Here is a 15,218-nt window from a genome sequence, read left to right on the forward strand (position 1 = left end):
GTGTTATCCAATACTGTGAAAACATCCAAAGAAGAGTAACTTTTCTTGCATAACTGGACATACTGATTCTTCCAGAAAGCTGTGCAGAAACATACATTATCTGGGTCTGTCTGCTCTGTGCTCTGTCTGTTACTTGTCAGACTTCAATAACAGAATCATAGAATCAACCAGGTTGGAAGAGACCTTAAAGATCATCCAGTCGAACCTATCACCCAGCCCTATCCAGTCAACTAGATCATGACACTAAGTGCCTCATCCAGTCTTTTCTTGAACACCTCCATGCGTGAATAATTCCTTATTTTTTTTTCCTAAGTTGGCATGACTTAACAATATTTTGATTCCTTTCTCCTTTTGGAGTAGAATGGTACAAGAAACCATACTTGGTTCCTGAGGATAAAATCCTTCCAAAATCAATGGGAAGTGTATTTAAACCAGGTAAAGTTTACACCTCATTTTTCAGAGCATTTTATGTCCAGCAGTAAGGACATTAATCTAGACTCCTGCTATGGTCTCCCACAGTGAAAATCTAACAAGCAATCTGAAGAAACAGGCTCAGCAGCTTCAGACACTTTTTTGACATCTTCCAGATATATCTCAATGCTTGCTGATGTTGCCTGCACTAATAGAAAATACAATATAAAAACAGTTATTACATAAGCCCACTCAATATAATATATACTGAACAAAAGCATTCATTTGATTTAAGCATTTAGATTAGTCTGGGACTACTTCAAATGTCAAACAGTTCCGTAACACTGACCCAACCTCCTTGTTCTGATCAGTAGCTCACTGTATCCCTTCTTTAAACATCATGCATAAATAAAGCAGTGCTTCACAAAGCTCCATGTCAACAGTGAAATCTTGTGATGGCTATTTAAGCCAGTCTTCCACACCCTGCTTCCCAAAGAGTAGGCATGGCTTCATACTGAGGCTGGAGCTGAATAAAGGGAATGCTTTTTCAAGAATTCTAAGACTGGAACCAACCAGAATCTTTCTGCAAGAAATGCTGTCTAGTACACACAAAGAAGGTTCTAGGAAAAGTGAGATAGGAACAGAGATCTTTTTAACTCTGCAGAGTTAAAAAGTTAGTCTCCTTCCTCCTACAAAACAGAAAGATGTATTTATCAGTACAGAGCAGAGAATCTACTAACTAAAATAAATATGTTTGCAGTAAAGAAATGTTCTGCTTTGCTGCAAAGGCTTGTGTCTGAAACCTAATGACTGAAAAAGCTATTGCAGGGTCAGTTCTGAGATGCAGCAGCACTCACTGAATTTTGCCAATACGTTGGCAACAATTCCTAAAGAAATGATCAGATTTGGGAGGTTAAACCAGTGTGACAAATATTGGAATAAAAATTTTTAAATCCCTGCAGTGCTGAAGAGGCTGCATACAGGCATATAAAACAAGATGCAAGAATACTACACATTTTATTCAGTAAAACATTACCATTTAGTAGAAGCACTGACGAATGCTAGATCATGTTGTTAAACACTACTTGAGGGCTCCCAGCACCGACTATGGCAATCATTACCATCATCGTCACTAGGAGCAGTAAATGCTTCACCCTTGCAGAGAGTTGTGAAAACATCATTCACTAGCGATCCTCAACTCCTGGGAGGACTAAAGCAATATATTGTTCTTTTCAAATGGATAGTTAAATTAAGACAAAATGATGTTGAACAACTTGCAATGCAATTAGAAATCAGATATTTTAATACTGAACTTAATAATTTAATATTCTTTCTCCACAATATGATCAAACACCACTGTATTCTTTTGATATCATTGTTTTGCTGAGGGACACAGCTTCCAATGACTGAAGAAATTACCAACACATCATTAGAGCTAGAAGGGGTCATCTTTCAGCACAAGATTTCAGTGAAGCCTTGCAGAACAAATATTGTATGCTTTGTTTTCTTCACTGCTTTCATTGTGTATGAAGGTTTCTTAGTATATCAGAGGATGAAATAAAGAGATAGCTAAGTAGGAAGACATAATGTCATAAGATTGGAAAAGCATGGGATGAGATACCAGTGATTTCAGACTGTCAGCAGACTGAATTATATGGCTTCTTCAGTGTTTTTTTCCAGGGCTAATAAACCTTCAGAAATGTTAAAAGTCTCTTGGTTTGTGTACCTAACTGTTCTGAATGCTGAAGATCAGAGTTCTTGTGATTAAGGATTTTCTACACTGAAAAATTAGAAATCAGTAAAAAAAGAAGTAAATGCTACCCTGAATCCAAATACCAGTTAAAATGACTCTTATGATCATGACAGAAATGATAGCCTGCAAAATGGAAATAAATTTTTAATTCTTAGTTTCTCACCTTCCTTAAAAAGTACAGATACAGCATCATAGCCTAACAATCTGAATGGCACTAATGTATGTCTGTTGAAAACCTTGATTTTTGAGACAGTGCAGACAAAATTGTAATATGCATTAAAATGTTTTACTGAAAAATCAGCATAGCCTCCTACATATACCAAATTATTTAGTGCACCCATGTTTACAACCACTATTGCTGACAGTATATGAACAGCTTTTTTTCATGCAGTATTGATCAGACTAATTAAGTCAATATAGTAACTTATACTGCAGAGGAAGTTAACAAGCCCCCTTTACCCTAGGGACTAATACAAACTCAACAAGATTGAAATCGATTCTGATTTAATATTACATCTATTACTAGTAAGGGATATCTTGTTGAAGATGAGAGCTATAATGGAAGTACTACTGATTTACTTTAAAGCTAATTTAGAACAAGCTAAGATATTGACCTTAAAGAGTTTGAGACGTTAATTCATTTCTACAGTCGACATTAGCAATCATTACATATATACTGGGGAAAAAAAAATCACAGAAGCTTGGAGGCCAATGTCTGCTAGCAATTATGAGATGGCCCAAAGTCTGACTCTGGTAAAACTAATGGCAGCGAACCACATTCATTTAATTTTATGAGATGGTCAGCACCAGCTTTCTTAGAAATAAGGATTTAACTATCCACAGTGGTCAATTAATGTCTTTGATGGAACGTGAAAGTTTTTTAACATAAACGAAACACAGTGTATGAGTCTAATTTTCAAAGTACACACACCCAGTGTTGCAAAAAAAAGGACAGGATGTTCAAAAGCATATGCACACTAGTAGGAAGAATAGGATCCTTAGGTGTGGTAAATACTTTCAAATCTGCAGTTTGCCTTCTAGAGGTTTACTCTTTCAAGTCTCATTTGTTCAGAGTTTCCAAACTGTTTACAGAACAGGTGACTGACAATCCTATTTACATTTTGCAGATTCTTATTCCTGATACATTTGAAAAAAAAACAAACCAAAAAAACCCCTATCAACCACAGGCAACATAGTGTTCTGGACCATTTGTTATGTTTTGAGGGCACTGGTAATACGGCCCAGGGAATCTCTAGACTGACTTTTCCTCCAGACTGACCTTTTCTCCAGATAAGTGAAAAGGAAGATAGGACATTATGTGTATCTTTAGCTTTTCTGTTTTAGCCAAGATCCAACTATTCCAGGCATGGATACATTTCTCATGCTATCTGCACCACTGTGGCATCCTGAAAAGCAGCTCAGTCTTTAGAAAGTTAGGAGCTTATTTCTTTGCAGCATGAAAGGCAGCACAGGAGGAAGTGTGATCAGCATACAAATATCATAGAATCATGTGGAGGTGTTTTACCACACAGGAAAAAGAACACTAATTTTGAGTGCTAATAACAGGTAATCCCCTCCATGGCAGTATCAACATCTGAAATCAGTTCCTGTGCTGTTGAACATAAGGAAGTGAACTGTGACCAAACCAGAGGTCATGCAAAACAAACTCAGAAGATATCATACTCGGGTCTAGCTAGTTTGAATGTTGCTCCCCATTGTGTATAGCGATGAGAGTTGTCATCACTGTCAAGAAGCCTCAGAAAGAAGATTCTTTCTAAGCATTCTCTGTTATGAAAATTCATGGACTAGATGAGAATTATAAGAAATTCACAACACTGATATTGTCAGGAACATCACCTTGGATCTCACTTTTCTCACATTGTAAATGAAGAGAAATAGCATTATTAACTACTCCTATTTGAACTGTGACTTTCTCAAATAGCAGAAACTAGGTTGGAAAGTTTGTGGAATGGAAGAGGGTTTACACAGATGTTTGGTGAGACAAAGAACCACCCAACTACCAGCAGCAGAAAGTTCCTTCAAGCAGAAAGACATGGTTATGATGCTCGTAATCGTTTGATCTTTGTGATACTTCATTACGCTACTCTTAAATCAAGATATCTTGTCTATGTCTCATTAATGGAGTGAATAATTTTTTTTCTGAATCAGTGTGCTACAATATGAGATGATATTCCTTTAAGTCCTCAGAAAGAAGTGCGTCCTGGTGGAGAAAGTTTCAGTTATGCTTTATTATAAGACCATTATGCATGCATTATGACAGGGGAATTCCCAGTATAGAATACTTGATAGTTATTTCTTTGCCACAGAATACGATCAGTGTTTTCAGGGAGCAGCAAATGAGACTTGCAGCAAAGTAGCTCGAAATCTAGCAATAGCCCAATCCCATTCTGAGACTATTAGATTCATTGTGTCTCTCCTCCATATCTTCTTCCTCCTGTACATAAATAGTACTAAAGATATGCATAAAAGAACAGATTAAACTTGGGAAAGCTATTTCTACTTCCTACTTCCTCCATCAACTTCATGAGCAGGTACTTGGCAAGCAACTTGGACACATCCTGTTACCAGTAGATGTACAAATTTGTCATTCTTTAACTCATTTTCATGTCCCTAAGTTGAGGTAATAAAATGGAAGTGATTCCTAGCAGAACTGCGGACTAAACCAGAGAAATCAATGGGCTGATATGCAATTATTTACTTTTTGCTAATCTTAAAATGTACCTAGGATGAGATAAGACAATTAATCAATAACAGTAAACAGGAACTGACATTATGAACCATACTTTCCTTTCTTACTGTCCAAGCAACAGAAGTTATTTGCACTTAACTGAAGAGGATACTCACCACTATCTTCTTTACTCTATACAGTTTTGAAGACTCACCAGCAATAATCACATTATTGCTGCACAATATACTTTTACAATAGTCTATTTTCAAAGCAAACATACTTTTCTCATTTGTGAAGCTATGTCAAAATCTTAGCTGTCAAACACAACTCAATTTCAATCATAGTGTAGAATCACAAGTAAGCATGGTTAAGCAGATTGATTGAGAAACATGTCATTGATTTATGCTCCATGGGGTCAGTTGCTCCGAGAAATCGTGATTAGTTCCCGCACAATGTGAATCATGAAAATCCATCCTTTATGACAGCTCCTCACATAGACAGCAGTAAGAAAGAAGACCTGACTGGAATATCAAAGTACTTTTTCTGTGTGTATAAGCTAGGTAAATTCTCAGGAACATATCAACAATGAACAACAGGGAATAACTTCAGAGCTGTAAACCCCCTTCTATTCCACATTCAGAACATCAGACAGCACAAATCTTCACTCACTATTGTTCAGAATCTTGTGTATTAAACATGTTGTAATTTAAGTACGGTTTAAATGCACCTCGGGTATTTTTGGAGGCGAATGAAGGGAGACTGCAATCAATTTAGCAAATGAAAAAGCAAAGAAAATAGTTGCTGCACCCTAATTCTAGTGCCAAAATACTTCCTGACTAAAGTTTTTTCTCTTACACACACATGATTCGGTATCTTGAGGGAACAAGATCCTGACTCATATATTTGTCAATTCTATATCACATTAATGTAACTAGAAGTATTTGGAATATTTTTATTATGTTTGCTTTGACATTTCATGTGTTCAAAGGTAAATAAAATGAAGAAGGTTTAAGTCATGTTACAAATTGCTCTGGATGCTGCTAGAGACAGCGGAAAGCAAATAATATACTGAATGCTAGCAAAAAGTATTTTGTAATTGACCAAGAACATTCATCAAGCTACAAGGACAAAACCCAAATCAACAACTGGTTATTTCAGGAAGTTTTTGGCTAGCTCCTCAGCCAGTGAACACCAACATGCAACCGTTAATTTCAAACAGCCTGGCCCTTCTTTTCACAAAGTATCTGAGTTTACATACAGAAGCAAAAAGTGTGAAGTATTGCAAAGCTTTTGCAGTCAGGATATACAGGACATACTCACTCTGCAAACAGTCAGCATTTAGGAGGTCTTGGCACTTCTCATGGCATTTGACACCACATTCAGTGCATTTCATGCCTTGTCTGGCTATTCCCCAAAGTAGGCCTTCACATTCATAACAGTATGTGGGAGTTGTAGCTGTCCAAACTTCAAAGTTATGAGGTGTAGTTGACGATATTGGATAGATCAAAGCCTGCAATGTCTTCTTGAAGACATGTATTTTCTGTTAGTAAGAAAACAATAAAAACAATTAAGACTTCACCTGAAGTATAGGTTAATACAGGTGAACTGATAAGCATTTCATTACACTTAGAACATTGTAAAATATCATAATATACATATAAACATGAGCTAATTTGCAAAATACTGATTTATTAATTTTGCCTTGCACTTTGAAAACAAAAGAACCCTGGGTGAGAATTTTAACTGATTACAGAAAAAGGAGACAAGCTGGGAAACACAGAGTTCTATGTATTTTTTATATTTTGAGGCAGAAATAATAAAAAAATCATCAGCATTACATTAACTGATGCATTTTAAGTACCAAACATTACTTCTGAATATTTAAATACTTCCTATAGGAACTTAGACACACTGCACAAAATATACTTTGATTATATAGAGTGCTATTCTTTAATACTTAGTGTCTATATAATCACCTCATCAAATAGAAGTGGGACAATTTTATGGCTCTATTTTGCCTGTATTCTCATAATAGCATATTAAGTACTTCCTTAAGCACCAATTTGCTTTTTACCTACAAACAAGAATGATCAACACTCTCAAAATTCCACACCATTTCTTGGACTCTTTTGGCTCAGGACCCATGACTAGTTCTAGCATAACAACAATTATCAGCTCTTCATTGATTAGTAGTGCAAACAACCTGAATCTCAGGTCTTAATAGGGCGAAAACAAAGTAGTCCTTGAAGTTTTGTATATAAAACTTAGGCTTGTCTGGCCACAATGGCCTGGTTTGTTTATTTGAGCTCTGTGTTCAGACACCCAGATCTCCTAAATTCAGTTGATGTATCTGGAATAAGAAAAATTCAGCAGCATGTAAGTAGCATTCAGTATCACTCAAATGTATGATCTAGGGTTTGTGTTGTATTGTTTTTCACTAAATGCACACATGGCTGCCATGAATGTATTAGCAATTGCAGACCTGTTTCCTTGGTAAAAATAAAATATTTTGAGTTATTATTAGCATCATGTTGCACACTCAGAGCCATCAGTTTCCTAAGGTGGGAAAATCATTACTGTATAGCCACAAATCTACAGATTCAAATATATATATGTGAATATATTCATAGGTTCAAGCACTACAAATAACAAAGCCAAATGTTAAGCATCTTAGGCTGCAACAGCTCTCACTGAAGTTCATATTTACATGCCAAACCCAAAATCTGTTGTGTGAAGCCTGGCCAAATAATGTGGCCAGACATCTCATGGACATTTGATTCTAGCATCTCAGAGAATAAATGAAGTTTTCTGTTGAAAGACACAACTTGTAGACTGTTTTGCTGCTGAACATGATCTTTCCCTTGTTGTTAATAAAGCAAAGTACAATTATGAAGGAGAATTTTATCTTACTGTCTAGGAGCTTTAATACCTAATATTCTTCTCTGTTTAAATATAACACATGCATTCATTGAGCTCTGAACATGGCAACGTATAACCGTTAATATACAGAAGGATCATTTAGTTGTTTGCTTATCTGCTGAAGTGAAGTTTATTTCTGTCATGCACTACTTAAGGTGAGTCTGGATGTGGCTGTGGGTAACCTGATCCAGTGGGAAGTGTCCCTGCACATGGCAGGGGGATTTGAACTAGATGATCCTTGAGGTTCCTTTCAACCTTAACAATTCTATGATACAGATACTTTTGCCATGCTATCAATGTTATTTTCACAGACTTCCAGCTCTGTCTCTGTTCAGCAAAGCAATTAAATGAATGCTCAACTGAAAGCAGATATTTAACCCTCACTGAAGTTAATATTGTGACACTGCTTAAAAGGTGTTTTGATTAGTGCCTAAGAGCATAGAAATTCACAGTGTCACAAATGTGTTATACCAGGTCAGCAGTGTTGGGTGGAAAAGCTGAAAGCATTTAAGAAGTTTGGTTTTTTTGAGGTAAGTGGTAGTTCAAAGAATTTCCATACTGAATCTGAACAGCCAAATAACCTGCTTCCAGCAGAGCTCCTAATACCCACTCCAGAAAAAGCTGAGAGAAAGTAAAAACCAGAAAAGCCTTAATCAGAGGAATAACTTGCCCGAAAGATTTTTCTCTCTTGTCTCACTGGTGACTGCACCTTTTCATCTAGTTTTATGGAGAGTATCTGGAGAATTCTTAGATGCCTGAAATGTCTGTTCAAATCTTGCTCTAGTCACTTGTAAAGGTGCTTTAGAGCCTGGAGTTTTGCCGAATACTTACAGATCAAGTGAAAAAGTATTATTTTCCCCTGTTCTAAATATCTGCAAGTGATTTCCCCAGTTGTACCATTAGAGTTATGCTTGAAAAAGTACCTGGCATAAAGCAAGCTTTTCTTATTCACTTCTCTCAATTAGCTTTATACATTTTCTCATCAAATGAAGGTTTATGTACCTAAATTACATTTGTTGTCTGATTTTGGGCTCAAGAAATCTTTAAATAAAAACTTCAGAAATATCTATTTCTGGAATACAATTCTTCATATGCCCTGGTCCAAATGGAACCCAAAAAGCGTAATTGCATAACAATAGATTTAACTTATTTTTCCCTTTTCATTTCTCCTGAGTCATACTTCAGTAGTTTTTCCCGATTGACAGAAAGCATTGGATAAATGTTGGCACTGAGTTGTCCACTGGGATTTGCTGAATTTTTTCCTCCTGAACAGCACCACTAAAGTGCAGTCTGAGCTATTCTTTCTTGTCCTGCATTTGTTGGCGATTATTATTTCAAATACTTGTACTTTGGCCTTCCAACATCACAGTCTAGCAGTTTCTAAGTGAAAGCATGTAAACGAGTAGTTGAGCCTGTACCTTCTGTCATAAAAGGTAGTGAAACTCATTAATGTTTTTTTTGTTTGTTCCCTTAGTTGAGATCTTTTAGTAATGCATATGGAGTATCTTGGGGTTTTTTTCCAATCTAGAACATAACTGGAGAAAGTCTTTATTTTGCAGCACTTGTACAGAATAAGTTTGTTCTCTATAATTTCCCCTCAGCCTTTAAACTTCTTTTTAAGTTCTCCTTCATTCTATCAACCTTTGCTGCTATTTTGAGACAGCAGAACAAAATAATTACTGCTTCCTATGAAAGATCAATTCAAATGCCAGCTGTTTCCTACCTCATCAATCTATCTCTGGGCACTACCAAATTGTACTTTTATGATTACCATATAAGAAAAAAGTTCATAATAAATCAGTGATAGACACATGTATTCTTGTGCTGTGGGTTTGAGCTCCTAGAATACCTGTCAACATATTCTGCTCTCCCATTCCTCTATTATAGGGCTTGACAACAGTGTATGAAAAATGCAACACTTCATTATTCTTGCTAAATATTCCTCTGTCTGGGATCATATCTGTTATTAGCAGCACTAACATTTACAAAAACAAGTAATGTCCCAGCCACCTGTAAGGACTGGGGGAGTTAGAGGAATTCACATAGAAACCTCCTGCAGATTTCTCTCATTCTGTAATTGTGTTCATGGTGTGATGAAGACAGATGCTGAAAGACTGCAGGTAAAGCACAGTGCAGCTGAGCAATGAAAAACAAAAAGGGTTTCCTCTTTTGTAAAAATAGGTTTCTTGCTTAGTGTCTTCTGACTGTCACGGCTGTGAGTCAGCAGAAGGCCACCTAATCCTGTCACTGTGAATCAGGCAGTGACTATTCTTAAGATCCCTGGAAGTTCCTATATAATAAATATAATGGTTATGCACTCACTTTTAGCCACTTCAGAGTGTCTAAGGCTGTTATAATTTCTAAAGCACTTTGAACAAAGATCACTTCATTATTCAAATGACTTAAAGCCTACTTACCATTTCATCGGTGTTTATGGAGGTCCGGGTGAGCATGCCCATGGAAATACCAGATTTTCGAGCTGCGAGTGTCTAAAGCAAAAGCAAACCTGTTAAACATTACACTAACTCCAACTATTGAATCCAATGGAAGGCAAGCAGCTCTTGAATATGCTTTTGGACTTAAGCAAAACTGGATGAGTTACAAAAACTTTCAGGCGGTGTTTGCAACACATAACTTTTAAGGTTTTGGTACATAACGCAAGCACACTTCCCATCATCATTACTGTTTCTTGCAGCAGTGCCTAGCTGAACTGCCATTTCTAATATAAAACCTGTTATTCAGAGGTTTATGACTCACTTTTTTTTTTTTTTTTTTAAATCGTAGACTGTCACTATTCTTCCACTTTGCCAACCAAATTCATGTGGCACAAGGACAAGCATCCTGCCCTAATTTGGAATCTGTCTCTGCCTGCAGCAACATGGGAGATCATTTTGCAATAGTCACAGTATCACAGTGTCAACAAGGTTGGAAGAGACCTCATAGATCATCAAGTCCAACCCTTTACCACAATTCTCAAGGCTAGACCATGGCACCAAGTGCCACGTCCAATCTTGCCGTGAACAGCCCCAGGGACGGCGACTCCACCACCTCCCTGGGCAGCCCATTCCAGTAGCCAATGCCTCTCTCAGTGAAGAACTTTCTCCTCACCTCGAGCCTAAATTTCCCCTGCCGTAGCTTGAGGCTGTGTCCTCTTGTTCTGGTGCTGGCCACCTGAGAGAAGAGATCAACCTCCTCCTGGCTACAATCTCCCCTCAGGTAGTTGTAGACAACAATGAGGTCAATTAATTCAATACTATGAATAGCTATGTGGATAAATACTCTGGTTCTTGGAGGGAGGAACTCTTTCAGTCCATCATCTTTTGTCCACATGATGTTATGGGTATATAAACACTTTTGTGTTCTGAAGACTATGTCCTTGGTTGTCGAGACAACCTCTTTTGCTCTAGTATGTTACACAAAAAGGCACTCAAAATAAAGTGTTTTGAACATGCAGTAAACAAGGAAATTGCTTAGTGAAATATCTATGTAATTTAAGTGGGTCTTCAAGAATTAGTCTATAATGATCAGAAGGCAAAAGGCCCCATGGAAAAGAGTTCTGTGTATTTTCCAAATAATATTTCAGCTTTAAATATCAGTTCTGCTATAAACAGTCCTTTTGTTCAGACAAAAACGGGTTAAGATTTTTCCACTGTACAAAATGTTAACAGTTCTACTGCTATATTACTGTGTATTACCTGCAAAATTAGGCTCATGAATCCTTTCCCCTATTGTATATAATTCGAGGTGTGTCTGTATACTTATGCTTCATCTCTTCTGGAATCTTGGCACCTGCTTTGTCATACATGCTGCCCTCAGTCTAGCAGTACAAACACTTAAAGCAGACACTAACTTCAAGCCTGTTGTGTTTGTTTTGAGGATACAGACTTTCACTTTACTGTGAACTGGGTCTCTCTAGTCCACCATCATAGAGCTACTACAGTAAAAACATTCAGGGACATTCTTGCATATGACAACCTTATTTTTGTTAAATACATGTTGCATCAGAAGCAATTTAGGTGTGCATCAGTGGAGGACCTGCATCATTAATAAGAGAGAAAATTCCAATTTCTTCCTATTTTATAATTTTAAACACTGACATAGCTTAAATAGATTTAAAAAATATATTTAGAGCCATTAAGACTACTAATTTTCATTTTAAATGCTCACTTTCCCCTGAGAACATATTAATTCTATTTTCAATAACTTCCCCTTGATAATAATTAAATGTGCAGATAGACACAAAATTATTAATCTTGTGAAACCAATTAAAGTGTAAGATGCCACCCCTGGCACAGAAATATTTGATTTGATTCATCACTGTCCTATTACAGGTAATGTGGGATATAAGAAACGCCTTTTTAAATTTTAAACTCCATAGTTTACCAAGTCTGCCCTTCATTTGGTTTGTTTTGAGCAGCTAAAGTAGCAGGGAGGACATTTTGCTGCTCTTTATGAATGCTGCCTGTGCCATGCAACACTTTTTATTCTGTTTTTTACAATGGATTTTCAGTTTTCCTGATCATCTTTACCTCCATTTTTTTTTCTTTAAAAGAATTTATAGACTAACACCAGGGGGAAAAAAAGGGAACACTTTACAAATATTGTTATATTTTTAAAACAAAAGTTATCCCTAGAGATGAACCTGGCAAAAAATCCCAACCCAAAAACCAACAAAAAACCCAAATCCAAACCAAACAAAATGCCCCAAACTAACAAACAAAATAGAACAAAACCCAACCTGTTTTCACCATGAGAAGTTGCACAATTTCACAACTGTTTCTTTTTAAGCAGCTATGGGCAGTTTATCAAAGCTAGATTGCACAGAGCTTTGAGCAAACTGACGTCTTGCAGGACAGCTGGAACTGGATGATCTTTATCTTTTCCAACCAGAATCACTAATTGATAAATGATCACTCAACTTTATCATTTTGGAAAATGGATTTGTAGTCTGTTGTTTGTGGTGCAGGGATGGGAGCAGAGAAGCTTCCATGAGAACTTAAGGAGAAACTTTTTCGTGGCATGACAGAACATTGGAATGGGCTGCTCAGAGAGGTTGTGGAGGCTCCTTCTCAAGACATTCAAAACCTGCTTAGATGCATTCCTGTGTGACCTGTTCTAGGTGATCCTGTCCTGGCAGGGGCAGTGAACTAGATGATCTTTTGAGCTCCCTTCCAACCCCTAACACTCTGTGATTCTGTGAAAAGGAAACAAGATACTGACTGAAATAAGTTACAAACTTCCTATATTTTTTCTATTTAAAAGTGTATGATCCTGAAATGCTCAACAGAACAGCAGGATTGAGCCTAGAAAACAAATTTAGAAAGAAAATGGCAGTTCAGCTTAACTACACAATCATTACTAGACACCACTGTGATACCACTTATTACTACTTCACCTTTGTTTTCATAGCGCAGACAATACCATGCTCCATCCAGCCTCTAAGCTCATTGTGAATATTAAGGTTATTCAGAAACAGCATGGCAAACAAAACACCCCAAGCAAGTTCATCAACAATTTTTTAATTTACTGCCAAGTAGTTCTTAGTGTTTGGAAAACACAAGCATGAAATGAAGGAATGCAATGACATCACTATGACTTACAGTTAGTAGAACTTAAAAACTCATTAATATACAAGCACAGTTTGTATTTTTATGGTTGATGCCATATATGAATATTGAACTATTCAACTTGTCTATTAAGGATTTAAAGAGTTAATAGAAAATAACTGATGTAGTTTAAAATATTCCAGATGTTTAGCTTTTATTTAATGATTATTCTGACAACGTACAAAACCTGAGTGAACATCTTCAATATTAGAGATTTTAAACTGTTATAATCAAGTTATGGCCTCTATAAATGGCTTTTTTTTTGTCTCTCATGGAGACATATAAAGAAATATCAGTGCATTAATGTTTTGCATGAAAAGGGCAGTTGTTTCACCTGGTGTGTTTGCTTCAACAATCTGAACCAAACAGTTGTTTTACAATAGCAGCAAGAATCCACAAATCATTCTTGAATTATTATGATCGAATGCCAAAATGAATAATAGATTTTTGAAATATCAGAAGATTAAATTTGTCTAATTACAGTGATGGTATAAGTTAATCTTTAACCAAATTAAACCAGAAATTTTCTAGAGTGTTCATAATATTTGAAATAATGACTTGCATTAACAGAAGAAAAGACTAAACCATGGTGAGATACCTTTCATCTTGCTTAAGCAGATCACCACATTGATTTGGCTATCATGAGTTAAGCACTGCTAAGCTCCACTGTAATTATTGCTCTTCCACTCTCTGGTTATAGTCTCAACTCAAAGAAAACTCCGTTTTTTCTGGCTTCACATTGAACAGAAGCCTGTTCAAGCTTTTTGTATTTGACTGGAGCAAAGAGAACTGCTCCTGTAGATGGATTCTGACAGCTTTATCTTCTCCTACAGCTCCATCCAAAACAAGCATGGAAAGTAGAGTCCCAATGCATTAATGAAAACACTTTTCCAAGAGACTTAGGAAAAAGAGAACTACCAAGGCTGACACTGAAAACTTGATTTTCAAAATGTGAATTTATGGAACCAAATAGGAGTCAAAGATGTAACCTATAAGAAGATCCCGTAGTGCAGAGAAACTGGAAATGCAGAGAGACTTTGAAAATAGAGAGAGACCTTTACAAGTGCCAGAGTTGGAGGAAATTGTTCCCACGAATCATTAATTTAGTTATCTGAAAAAAAATTACACCATAGTGCCTGAGAATCTTTATTTGCTTTAGAAAATGTACCTTTCACAAGAAAGATCAAAGAATTTAACTGACTAATACAAGAGGATTTCAAAGTAGGGAACCCTTCCAACTTCTCTTTATCGAGTTATCTCAGGATATTCAGTTCCAGAGGAGAAATGTCACAACTGGGTCCTGAACAATCTGCTTATGTCATTAGAAAGGATACTTGGAATATATAGGTGACTTTTTAAACCTATTTTTTTCTTTTGGCCTATATAATACTGAGGACAAGACATTCACACATGGCATGACTTCGCCTTGGATTAAAGTCTTGGTCATGAAACAGTTTTTGTATTTTCCAGTATGACATTCATGAAATCTCTGAGTGATTATAAGCATTTGAAAACAATTATCATTATAAAAGCACTTACCAGCGCCTGCAAAATCCATCCGAGATAGGTAAGGAATCATAAAGAGCATTAATAAATTCTTTGCAACAAAAAACCCCACATCAAACAATATATATTTCAGTCAGTGTCAAAAGGATATAGCATTCATTTCTAACAACATTATTTTTACTTTTATGAACTAGTCACATACGTAAACATAAAAAAAAGATCATCTACAATATCCTAGGCTGCATCAAAAGAAGCGTGGCCACAGAGGCGATTCTGCCACTCTGCTCTGGTAAGACCTCATCCAGAGAGCTGTCTCCACCTCAGGGGCCCTCAA

General features: G+C 36.5%; 1 protein-coding gene across 1 annotated transcript in view; it reads right to left on the minus strand.

Annotated features, from left to right (window-relative positions):
- The window catches only part of UNC13C (unc-13 homolog C), a 142,101-nt gene that overhangs the window by 96,374 nt on the left and 30,509 nt on the right, over positions 1 to 15,218 (minus strand). Inside the window, exons 5-6 of the mRNA XM_064157581.1 lie at positions 10,190 to 10,261; positions 6,174 to 6,393 (exon numbers count right to left, since the gene is read on the minus strand). Coding sequence (XP_064013651.1) covers positions 6,174 to 6,393; positions 10,190 to 10,261 — 292 coding nt within the window. The remainder of the gene's footprint in view (positions 1 to 6,173; positions 6,394 to 10,189; positions 10,262 to 15,218) is intronic.

This window comes from Pogoniulus pusillus, chromosome 17, assembly GCF_015220805.1.
Source record: "Pogoniulus pusillus isolate bPogPus1 chromosome 17, bPogPus1.pri, whole genome shotgun sequence".
Taxonomy (NCBI): domain Eukaryota; kingdom Metazoa; phylum Chordata; class Aves; order Piciformes; family Lybiidae; genus Pogoniulus; species Pogoniulus pusillus.